The 12,973-nt window shown below is 32.1% G+C and overlaps 1 protein-coding gene across 1 annotated transcript in view; it reads left to right on the forward strand.

Annotated features, from left to right (window-relative positions):
* The window catches only part of UTRN (utrophin), a 559,804-nt gene that overhangs the window by 100,003 nt on the left and 446,828 nt on the right, over positions 1-12,973 (forward strand). Inside the window, exons 9-13 of the mRNA XM_051997902.1 lie at positions 4,301-4,507; positions 5,636-5,817; positions 6,427-6,577; positions 8,642-8,761; positions 11,498-11,599. Of these exons, the coding sequence (XP_051853862.1) occupies positions 4,301-4,507; positions 5,636-5,817; positions 6,427-6,577; positions 8,642-8,761; positions 11,498-11,599 (762 nt within the window). The remainder of the gene's footprint in view (positions 1-4,300; positions 4,508-5,635; positions 5,818-6,426; positions 6,578-8,641; positions 8,762-11,497; positions 11,600-12,973) is intronic.

A 12,973-nucleotide genomic window follows, 5' to 3' on the forward strand; every position in this document is an offset into this window, starting at 1 on the left:
TGTTGTTGTTCTCCAAGAAACTCAAAATGTTAGCATGTTACAGGATTTTTTACTTTTTCTCTGTTGTGAGAGAGAAATGCAGTGGAGCAAATGATATAGTAAGAGACTAAATAATTTATCTAAAGTTGCAAAAGGGAAGAAGCAAGCCTTAAACCTAGGTCTCTTGATTTCTAGCCTATTACAGTTTTCACTGTCCTATGTTGTTTCCATTCTATCTAGCTGCTCGTATTTTGGTATGTTTTAAAACAGTTTCCTTGGATAAACTGCCAAAAAAGACTAGTGTGTTTTGTCTGAAGTGATGCTCATTTTCAGGTATTGAATTTCCTTTTGCCATTGAGCTTTTAAGTAGAGTGGTGTGATCTGATTCTTTCCCTTTAATTTTCATTTGAACAAAGGAATCTAGGAGGAGAGAAAATCCAGGAACTAGTCAGGTGCTCACTTTGAGAGTATTACATTTTGATAATATCGTACCCCCACCTCTTTCTCCCCCTCCCCCCATCCTGTTCCAGGATTATTTAGATTCTTATTCCAACAAGGCAGAAGTTTATAAATTCTAAATAAAAATGAGGCAAAATATTCATTTTAGGATTACAGCATTTTATTATATGGCAAAGACCCAGTATCTTATCTCAGTTTACTCTTTTACTTCTTTCCCTAGCCAAATAGTTTTGTCTTTGATTTTGTAAGGTCTTTGAAATCAAAAGGCATTTTGAAGGATTAGAAACTTTTCTTTCATTAGAAGGAATAAATCCAAAGATTCCAGTTATTTCCCTGTCCTCCAAGTTTCACTTACTTATTTTCAATTGAATATTTTTAATGAGAAAGAAATAGAATGTATGAAGATTTGCCCCCCCCTTTTTTTTTAGTTATTTTGCTGTGAATTTATCCATATAGAATTTATCCTATTTTTTGACTGAGCAGTTCTTTAATTAATAGAATCTTGGTAGGAAAGATTCTTTTAGAGATGACTTTAGCTACTGAAGAATTTCAGCAGGTTGTCATCTACTCTTTTCTTGAATAATTTGAATTTTGAAAATTCACAGGGATTCCCATTTATTTGTTAAATGTTGATAATCATTTGAAATTTTTACATATACTAAACTAAGGTCTACCTTGTTAAAGCTTTTTGTTTTGAACCTATTTTTTTTCCAATTGATAGACTTAATCTATTTCCTTTTTTTCATGAAAATCTTCCATGATCTTCAGATAAAATAGCTTATCATATCCCTTCAAATTTTCTCTTTTCCAGGTTAATCCTTGACAACCTCTTAAGTCTTGTATTGATATAATTTTCAGTCCCTTTGTGATCTTATGGATACTTTTGCTTCCTTTGTGTGGTTCTAAGGCAATGCATAATGTTGACTTAAGATATCTTGAAGTACTTAATATTCCCCTTTTTTTTAATGTGAATTTTGGAGTTATTGTTTTCCATCATGTATTCTTCTAGTTGATTTTTAAAAACCTTATGTATAGGATTTTATCCATTACCTTTGATAAATTATGCCAGATTAATTACAGCTCATTTCAAGTTATCAGAATCCTTGAAAATTCTGAGTTTGTGTGAAATAGTATTTACTATTACTTTTTTATATATAATGATAAATTTATTTTTATTTATTTTATTTTTTATTATAACTTTTTATTGACAGAGACCATGCTTGGGTAATTTTTTTTATAACATTATCCCTTGCACTCACTTCTGTTCCAACGTTTCCCCTCCCTCACTTCACCCCCTCCCCCAGATGGCAAGCAGTCCTATACAAGTTAAATATGTCATGGTGTATCCTAGATACAATATATGTGTGCAGAGCCGAATAATTCTCTTGTTGCACAGGATTACTATTACTTTTGACTTTATTTTACTTGGCAGTTTGAATTGCATGCTTGTCATCTATTCTTCAGATATTTAAGTTTGACACTGGAATGGGCTAAGTACAGGATTCTTGTAGTAACCTTTTGAAATCTCTGTGACATCAACCAATTAATCAATATTCTTTGGTTTTGGTTGAGCATCCAATTATGAATCATTTGCATTGTACTATTATTTAGTACTTTTTAATCCATGATGTATGTATAGCTATTATGAGCCTTTTTATGAAATACTTGAATATATTAAGCTAAACTGTATCTGTTGTATTGCACTGATATCTATCAGTCTAGGAACATGAACAGAAATGTAAATAAGGTACACATTAGTTTTATCTGCATGTAGCAAACCTATTTTGTCTTATGATCATCACTGTTTTCTATATAGAATTCTTACATTATTTTTCCCCCAGAAAAACCTATTCCCTAGTTTTATCACAGGTGCTCAGATTTAGAGGTGGAGAGAAATTGAAAAGCCATCTACGACTACCTTCTCATTTTATAGGTGAGAAGATAAAGCCCAGAGAGATAGTTAACTGGAGTAAGGTAACAAATCTAATTATTGGCAGACCTAGTAGAATTTCTAATTCCTATTGGAATTTTTTTTATGTGTGTTTGCTTCCAAGCACAATGGTAGGCATATTGTGAGGGCTTGCTAAATACTTAATTGCCCACTTGTTTCTTTCTCTAAACATAAGTTGAAAATATTCCTTTCTTTATCTTTTGATATTTTTCTGGTCAAGTTTCAATTAATTATGGAATTTAGCCTTTCTTTCATTCTTAAAATTTTATGCTCCTCTTTCTGATTTATTTCTCCTTGATTATGTGCCCTTTACCTTTAGTTTTTGCCTATTCAAGCTTTAATGTCATCTACTTTCTTCTTGGGTACTTCCATTTATTGTAATCAAGGAACATTTTGGTGAGTACATTCTGTGTACCTGATTCTGGGAATACAACAGCCAAACAGAAAATAGTCCTTACTCTCAAAAAACTTACTATCAAGCTATGAGTCAAATGCACTTATATAGGTATATACCAAATAGATGATAGATGCAAGATAATTTAGGAGTCAAGGCACTACTGCTTTAAGTGATATGGAATGGCTATATGGAGATGATCATGGATCTTGAGCTTAGTATTGCATCTCCTATTGTATCCAGGGCCATCTCTAGTGACCTTGCCCAGTCTTCTCTCACTTCAATCCAATCCACTTGCATGTCATGGCATCGCCTCTCTGATGTCATGCTCTTCTTCCTGAATGAAGGACTAACAAGAAGATAATGAGCCTTTAAGAGGCACAAGCAAGAAAATGGGGCGTAATAGGGGACCATAAAAGCCAAAGCAAAGAGATGGCAAATGGAGTTCTGTGCATAAGAAATAGAATTCAGTTTTTAAAAAATTATTATTATTATTATTAGATTTCATTTTCCTATGTGTTCTCTATGCTCTTTTATTTGTTATAGCACTACTTCCTAGTTTCTCTTTGTAGCAACACTTTTCTTTTAGTAGTAATTCAACTTCAAATTCTTTGAGTCTTCTTTGATTTATCAGTCTCCTATTTCTCTTAGTTCTTTAGTTTTCTTGCAAAAAACATTTTTCATCTATATGTATGCATAGATGAGTGGGTTATGAGAATGTATTTACATATATATTCTGCTTCATTAGCCTAGTTGAGCTCCTCATCATTCTGTTGTTAGATGACTGCGAGAAACTTTTTACTGTCTCTGATTCCATTCTCTCTTTACTTTTGTAATCTTTTAAAAATAGAATTTGAGTTATGTGACCCTTTTGTTGAAAAACTTCTAATGCTTCTCTGTGGCCTGTTACCTGATGTTTAAATTTCTTTGCTCAATTCTCTAATCTGGTTCCATACTATCTGTCTACGTTTAATTCATTTTCATCAGAAATTAAACATGTATTGAACTTAAAGCATTATGCTGTGCACCACCTAATTTTAATTTCTACAATACAACAATTAAATTAATTTTATCAGTCTGCATCAGTTCTTTCTCACATCTCCAGTTCTTGTTGTTTGTCCTTCATTCTCAAGGACAACCACGACATCAGGGAGCTGATGCTGTGACATACAAGTGAATTGGATTTGAGTGAGGAAGAACTGTGAAAAACCATAATTCCTATATTTATTTTATGAGAACTCTTGGCACATCTTTTTTTGGAGTGTTTTTCTGATTATTCTCAACATTACTTATCACCTTTCTTCTCTGTACTGTATTTTGTAATAAATAAGCCCTTTATTATTTCTTTTTTTGAATGTTTCTGTTGGGTTAATCATTCCTCTCTACCTCAAAAGACAGAGAGTGTGGAGCTCCAGATTTAGTTAATGTCTCCTAAATATTGGTTGGTTGATTGAAGGGCTTGATTTTTAGCAATAGGAAACTTCTGTTTATTACAAAGATGTTATTTGTGTTTGTAGACTGCAGCAACAGAAGAGGAAGAACATGAAGGTTCTAGAGCTGAAACTCCCAGTACAGTCACAGAAATGGATATGGACCTAGATAGTTACCAAGTAGCTTTGGAAGAAGTTCTGACATGGCTACTTTCAGCTGAAGACACTTTTCAAGACCAAGATGCCATTTCTGATGATGTCGAGGAAGTCAAAGAACAGTTTGCTACTCATGAAGTAAATACCTGTATTTTACTATGAGGAATTATCAAGTACAATGTTCATTACTTTATTACAGAGGCACTTCAGTAGTGTTTGTTATTTTTCCTAAATTATGTTCTTTGGAAAGTTCATGGCATATTTTCAGGCTTGTGATATTTAAACTACTTTATTGTGAAATTCTAGGCAGATGATTAACTGAGGATTGGAATTAGATTTAGGATTTTAATGTTATAAATTATATAGGATGCTGTAAGACTGAAAATCGACACAGTTTTTTTTTTTTTTTTTTTTTTTGGTCTAAAAGTATGATGTTCTTTAAAAGAAAGAAGCTTTAAAACATTTTTTTTTTGTTCCTTCACGCGGTTCCTTATTTGTTTAGGTAGCACCACATTCATTTTTTTCTTACATCTTAATTTCACCCAGCTTATAATTGTTTTGCAATAATAATCTGCTTCATAAACACTGAATTGAACTAAAAGTAATTTAATACAACAAATATTAAGCACTAGGAGTATAAAAACAAAAGTGAAAGCATTCTGCCCTCAAAGAGTTTCCATTCTATTATTGTGTTTGTGTGTGTGTGTGTGTGTGTGTGTGTGTGGTGGACTTTTGACAATTGACGTCACTGCTTGTCCTTTGATTATGAAAATACATGAAAACACTACTGTTTTCCTGCATTATTTGTCAAATTATGAATTCATTTGGTGTAATGTGGTGAAAGAGTCCAGGACTTGTACTTACAAAAAGTAGGTTCATTTGCTCTATCATTTTGAAACCATGTGACTTAAGGCACATTATTTAATTGCATAATTTTCCCAGTTTCCTGATTTGTGAAACTGGGGGTGGCTATATATATAATACCAACTTCATTGGATTAGTGTACATTCTGTGTTAAACTTCAACACAGAGCTATTTCTTATTGTTCCTTAACATTACCAGTGAAAAATGCCTACTTAAACTTTTGATCTTACGAAATGTTTTAATATCCATTTTCAGAGACTTAATATCTAGAAATAAAGAAGATAAACCCTGCTGCATTTGAGGACACTGTATTATTTTGCAGCACTAATATCTAAACATTAACAATTTGTTAAGATTACTTAGAAGGAACAGCCCACAAAGTATAGTCATGTGTCTTTCTAGGACTTTATGATGGAATTGACGGCACATCAGAGCAGTGTTGGTAGTGTCCTGCAGGCTGGAAATCAACTGATAACACAGGGCACTTTATCGGATGAAGAAGAATTTGAGATTCAGGAACAAATGACACTATTGAATTCTCGCTGGGAAGCTCTCAGAGTGGAAAGTATGGACAGGCAGTCCCGGTAAGTTATAGCTAGGAACACTCTGATTTTGTTCCTTGGACTACTAACCTGAATAAAGTAGTTTACATGGTTTTATTGAAAAATAAATGTCATTAAATATTCTCTGTTGAAAAGCATAATTAAATTTTCTTAGTTCTTTTTTTTTTCCTGATCACTTGACAAAACTTGAGTTAAAAGATCTAATTAGAAACCAATTTGGAGTAAAATAGACTACTGGTAGCTAGAGAAATAGTGCATTATGACATTTGTTGTCAAATTCATAAATTTTTACCTGTTCTAAAGCATTTTTTGGTGTATTCATTTTAGCCCATGTATTGTAAAGTAAGGGTCATATTGCATTTTCTAGCATCTTCCACCTATTTAGTAAACAGGAATACCTGATTCATGAAACAATTATTCTGTTATGAATTGAGGGTGGTGTTCATTTTAGTTCTTTGCATGTATTTCATTGGCTTCAGTTTATGGAGAGAATAAAAGTTTAATCCTCAGTGGTACTTCAGATAGAATTGGGTATGTTATTTTGTTCTTTTATGGTGCTTGGATTTTTACTTTTCATTTGACAATGAAAGCTTATGTTAGTAAATTTGTGTTATGTTCTTTGATGGTTAGGCTACATGATGTACTCATGGAGTTGCAGAAGAAGCAGTTGCAACAACTTTCTGATTGGCTAACTCTCACAGAAGAACGCATTCAGAAGATGGAAGCTTGCCCCTTGGATGATGATTTACAGTCCTTAAAGAAACATTTGGAAGAACATAAAGTAAATCTGTCTAATATTTCTTATATACTATATTTAATATGAAAAATAGCATTCAGCATTCTAAAAATTCACTGACTTTTACAATTGTAAGTGCAGAAAGCAGAAAGTCCTTAGAATGAGCTCTTGTTTAGAAACTGAGGGCAAGTTTCCTGGAAAATCTCTATACTTCCATTCCTTAGTCTTATCATGTGTCCTAAGGAGAGGAAGGAATGGGCTATGAGGAATAAAAAAATAATATTCAGTTGTAGTCTTAGTATTTTAAATTCAGATTAATGTTTTATCTCTTCTGCTGGAAATGTCTGGCAGTAACTTCTCATTAATGCCAGGAACCATGAATTTGCTAGTGAGTGAGGGTAATAATATTGAGGAGATAATGGGCTATATTCATGGAATGGAAAATTTTGTCACATAAATATGCACTATTCTTATGAAAAGTTGATTCACATTTTATGAATTGATAATTGAGTTCTAGTCTTTATTTGTTGATCATTTAGTTTTTATTGAAAAAGGAAAATTTAAGGTGTCTGTTACAGATTGCTTTGTAGGAAGTATTTCATTATTTCATTATCTTCTATTCAGTCCTTTTCTCTTTTATTGTCCAAGAATATCTGCAAAATAAGTAAGTTAAAGTAGAGATTTTTCATCTTTCACTTAAAATGGATCACATGGATTGAGGACAAAACAGGATAAATTTCTTCTTACCCCAATTTTTTGAGGAGTGGTAATAGTGGGTGGTGAAAGAATCTGAAAGAAGTTGAGTTTTTTCCAGTTCTGTTCTTTGCACTCTACTTCTGAATCTCCAACTCTACTAGAAATTTTACTGTCTCTGTAGCTCCCCATTTATGACGTAGCTTTAGACTTTTTTGTGATAACTAATTTGTAATTTCATTAAATTGTATGGACCCTGATTCTATATACTTACATAATCAAGCTCAGTACTTCTTAGATTCTCCAATTAATCAATCAGTCAAATATCAGTCATCAGATATTTATTGCTTATCTAGCATTATGCTAGGAATGAGGAATGAAATAGTCCCTACTTCTAAAGAAGTTAGAGTTTACTGTGGGAGGACATACATATAAAAAGGACAATACTGCATTTTTACAACTTAGATACAAAGTATTTTTGGGTGGAAATGAGCAGCAAAAACTGAGATCAGAAATGACTATTTTTAGAAGTTGTGCTTTTGTTGGGTTTTGATTAGAGTCTCTAAAACTCAGAAATGAGGGAGAGTATTCAAGTTGTGGGCAACACCCTGTACAATGGTACAGAGATGGACGAAAGACTGTCATGGGAAACAGCAAGCAGACTAGTTGGATTGGAATGCATAGTGGGTTAGGGGGAATTGATATGAAATTAATCATTAAAGTTTAATTGTATGTAGATTGTGAAGGGAATCTAAAGGCCAAAGAGAAAACTGTGTATTTTATCCTGGAGGCTGTAGAGAGCTCTGAGCAGATCTATATTTTAGGTTTTATTTTATTTATTATTTTATGCTTCTGTAACTGTAGCTATTGTAAAGGACAGAGAAGAAATAGTAAAGACTCAAAACTGTGACATTTTCTATGGGTAGATGTGAGAAATGTTTTAGTCTTAGAACTGGCAAAATTTGGTGATTATTTGATATAGGAGTGAAGCATCAAGAATGACTCAAGTTTGTAAATCTGGGTGACTAAAAAGATTGTGGTATTCTCAATAGAAATAGGAAAGTTAGGAAGAACTATATCTTTACTTATATTTCTAGTGTGCAACTCATCATTATATTGTACTTCTTCTACTGGACCTTTTTGTACTTTTAGTTAGGTCCCCCTAGAAGAGTATTAACTTATTTATGGAAATGTACATGACATTTATTAGATTTTCAGATTGCCTTGATTTGCCTTGGAATCTAGAGATGTGTAGACTATTGGTTCCATTAGTAAAAACCGTTAAGTTAATGGTTGGAAATTTAAATACATTGCCCCATTAAGTGTTTTTAATTACTAATGAAAACTTAGTGGATTTTTAAATGGGAAAATATGCAAGAGTGGGTATAATAGTTGGCCTTTTTTTTCTTCCCCTAGGAATTGCAAAATGATCTCGAGACAGAGCAGGTGAAAGTGAATTCATTAACTCATATGGTTGTGATTGTTGATGAGAACAGTGGAGAAAGTGCTACAGCTGTCTTGGAAGATCAACTGCAGGTAAATAGTTGAACACATAAAAACATGTGAGTTATGACCATGTACTTCTGGAGCTTATGTAAGTCTCTATCAGGTTTCCCTCTGCTTTCTTAGCCAACTCAAGGTTTTATATGTCTGTTCTTGTCTTGGGCCATAGGCAAACTTCAATAATTGCTCTTTGAATGTGATGTTTTCTTCATTTGCAAAGCCAAGGTGTAGATAACTTTTTCGAAAACTTGAGAGGTTTGTTTTGGTGACTTGTGGATTTCCTGATTGATATTACATTACCTGTGTGATGATATTAGAATCTTAGAGTTGGAAAGGATCACTTTAAACTGCTCCCTTCCCCCCAACAATTAGGAAGATGTGGTTTTCAATAGCAATTCCTATGGTATTCGTGTCAAACAGTCTTCTGTTGATGATCTCCATTCAGTCCCTCAAAGAGCAGCCCATTTTGCTTTTATACATTTTTAATTATTGTATTTTTTTTACTTATATCAAACAGCCATGTATTCGCCCTTCTGAAACATTTGATTAGTTGATTAAAATTGATTGAAATGTTCATCCACTTCTCACTGTTAGCGTACCATAAGTTCAACTTTTAGAATCCTTTTTTGGGTAACAATTAAGTGGACTAGTTCTGCCAAGCATATGCTTTACTGCCTTAATTCTCAATGCATTTGACAGTAGAAGAGCCTGTTTTTTCCTTATGTAGTTAAAACCCTCAAAATGTCTTTTCAATAAATATTGGTTAAATGGACATTCCAGTATTAGTTCTTTTATAAAATCACATTTCTCCTTTTTTACTTAACTGAACAAGCATGAAAGAACAATGATTGAATTATTGGGAGTGTGTGTGTGTGTGTGTGTGTGTGTGTGTGTGTGTGTGTAGGGCTGAGGCATTTGGGGTTAAATGACCAAAGTCACACAGCCAGGAAGTGTTAACGTGACTGAGGCCAGATTTGAACTCCAGTCCTTCTGACTTCAGGGTTGATGCTCTATCCACTTTACCAACTAGCTGCCCCATATTGGAGATACTTTTTGAAGCAATATAAAAGTGAATAGAAATATTAACTTTTATTGAACACTAGTTAAAAACGGGAAAAATATCTTCTGGCAAAGGTGGGGTTTTTTATCCTCATGTTGAAATGTGAAAATATAGCTAGTACTTTGATTATTATAAATGACTATAGTAGAAGAGTACTCTCTTTGTAGTCAGAAGATCTAAATTTGAATTTGACTTCTGCTACTTAAAAATCTTTGCTTGAGTAATTTTGGGGGAATCTATATTCTCTGGATTTTGAGTTTGCCAATGTTCTACCAGATTAGGGATTTTTTAACCTGTAATCTATGTAGTTGAGTTTATAAAAATTTAAACTTTTTGATAACTATTTCAACATAATTTCAATATTTTATTATAATTCTTTGTAATCCTAATTGTTTCATTATCTGCATTTTGAAAAGATTATTTTGAAATGTAGTTTATGTTTATTAAACTGCCAAAAGGATCTGTAACATTAAAAAAAAAAAAAAGGTTTGGAAATCTTTGACCAGATGCTCTCATTTTGCCTTTTTAGCTCTAATTCCTATGCACTTATGATTCTAAATAATGTTTTAGTAAATTTAAGATGGCAGTCTTTTATATAATTTTATATTGTTGCATGTAGGCACATCTTGCAGCCATATCTTGGTTTGCATAAGGTAGAAAATACTTTATTAAAATTGGAAAAATTAGAGAACTGTCCAAGACATTTCGTCATCCCAATGGTCCTATGAGGATAGTCTCAGTTATTTTTATGTGCAGATGCTAGGTGAGGAAATTGAGCTCTAGAGAAATTTGATAAATTCCCTATGATCACGAAATACATGTTAGAAGTTGAAATAAACCTTGGACAAGTCAAGTCTAGGATTTTTTTCTATCTTGCTCTGTGGCCTAACACTATACCACAATGGGCCAAAATTAAAATAAAATTCTAATATTTATACTGAAATTTTTATAAGTCTATAATAGCAGAGAATTGGTAATAAGTTAGATACACATCAATTGGGGAATGTTTAAACAAATTATGATGCATGAATATGATTAATCATTCTCAAACTTAGAGATGATGAATATGAAGTGTACAGGGAGAATGGTTAAGTAAGACCAAAGTGAAGTGACGACAACTGGGGTAAACAATATATTCAATTACCATAACAATGTGCATGGGCAGAACAATAACATTATAAAAACTGTATGTTATATAGTACAGTGACCTCTAATTTATCTCTGAAGAACATGTATAATTTTTTTTTTTCGTGGTAGAGGACATCATGGATATGGAAGACTGAATGCTATCTGATTTTATTTTAATGTTACCTAGTTTTACTGAATTTATTTCTTTTTTTTTTTTATTCCTTTGTTCTTTGAGTTGAGCTATGGTTATTTGGGGGGAGGGGAAGAGAAGGGACATAATAGAAAATGAAGGTGAGGTCTGAAAAAAGATATGAATATGATAATTTAGAAGAATGTTTGGATAGTGATAGATATTTCAATAACATTTATTGTAATTAAATTATGAATAGAATTCTTTGAAATTTCCATTATGAAAATGTCAGTTTCACAGGGATATAAAATTGCTTATAACTTAATCACTTATTTAGTTGCTTCTTAGATAAATAACAATTAAATATAGGTTTCTTGAAGCTGTTTTTGAGAAGGTAACATTACATCAGCAAATTTAGATTAAATGAAAGAAAATTCCCTATCTTTTTTAGAAACTTGGTGAACGATGGACAGCTGTTTGCCGTTGGACTGAGGAACGTGGGAATACATTGCACAGGATTAATATATTGTGGCAGGAACTGTTGGAAGAACAGGTAAGAAACAATTACCTTAAGTACCAAAAGCAGAAATTTTTAAAATATGAAAACTTTGTTCAATTACAACCAATTTTAAAAAGTTTAACTTTATGAGTCTTTTGTCTAGTATTTCAAATGTTTATCACTAAATGAAGAAATAGTTTCAAAAACACTTGGTACTTTCCGATGTTCTATGAGATAAATAATACCTAATTGCATTTTAAAGGCTTATTTATTCTCTTTTCAAGATGTGCTTTCAAGCCTTTACAATTTTAGCTCTTGCAAATTAATGGCTGTTCCAGTTGGCTTTCTTCAGAATTCTTACCTTTCTTCATCTTGTCATGAAAGTCAGAGGATATATCTAGTTCATTATGCTTTATCTAAATAACAGTTTTTGATTTCATCTGCAGTTCAATGACAATGTTATAGAACCCTAACACTTTGATCACTACTTTTGTATAAAATGTAGAAACTGTAAATAAACATTTGTTAAACCAGTTAGTACATAGAGAACTTCATGAAGTTTTCTTGGTTTAATTTATGACAGGTAATTAGTTAGTAGCTATAATTTTTATAATCAATTTGTAACTAAATTAATAACAATTTGATCTCCTTCTTTCAAATTATGATAGTCCTTTGCAAAATTGTATATATTATAAGTTGTATTGTGGTTGGGTATACTTTACCTTATTATTAGATTGTATGCTACATATGTTACATTAGAATAAGGATACAGTCATCTTTCTTGTTGCATTGGAAAAGCAGTATTTTGGCATAAATAGGGAGAGCTACATATTCAGGAATAACATATAAACACACTGAAACCTCAAGTGCTCAGGCAATCCCCTAAGCTATGAGCTATTCTCGAGTTGTCAGTTTGCATTGGTGGCAGTAGAATTTGTAGAAGATCATTCCCTAGCAGTTGATATCAAATATTTGTAACTCTCCTACCTCCAAAAAAAGGTGCCTCTCACACATAGCATGATAATTTCATTTTTGAATAAATTCTTTGTTGATTATCAGAGATTAATGAAGTTAACTATCATTTGATCAAAGTTGCATTATTCCTTATGTTGATATCAATTGAATGAAATATTTATTGGATTTAGCCAAATAATTTGGTCTAGTCCTTGTTTTGATAATGGATTCTTCTATTATGTCTAAATATTACTTTAGTATGTGAATCATTTTTATTTTCCTTTCACATTGCTATATTCAGAAATAACAAATTAAAGACATGTTCCAGTTTTGTTTTCAGAATACTCATTCAGTTATTCAACTTAATATTTTTAGATGTTGTGTTTTTCCACAAACATCAGTGCTTATTCTTTTTAAAGAGAAATATCTATGTTTTACAAATAGTTTAGTAGAAATGCAAATATGTAATGTTTG

The sequence above is a fragment of the Antechinus flavipes genome, chromosome 4 (genome assembly GCF_016432865.1).
Source record: "Antechinus flavipes isolate AdamAnt ecotype Samford, QLD, Australia chromosome 4, AdamAnt_v2, whole genome shotgun sequence".
Lineage (NCBI taxonomy): Eukaryota > Metazoa > Chordata > Mammalia > Dasyuromorphia > Dasyuridae > Antechinus > Antechinus flavipes.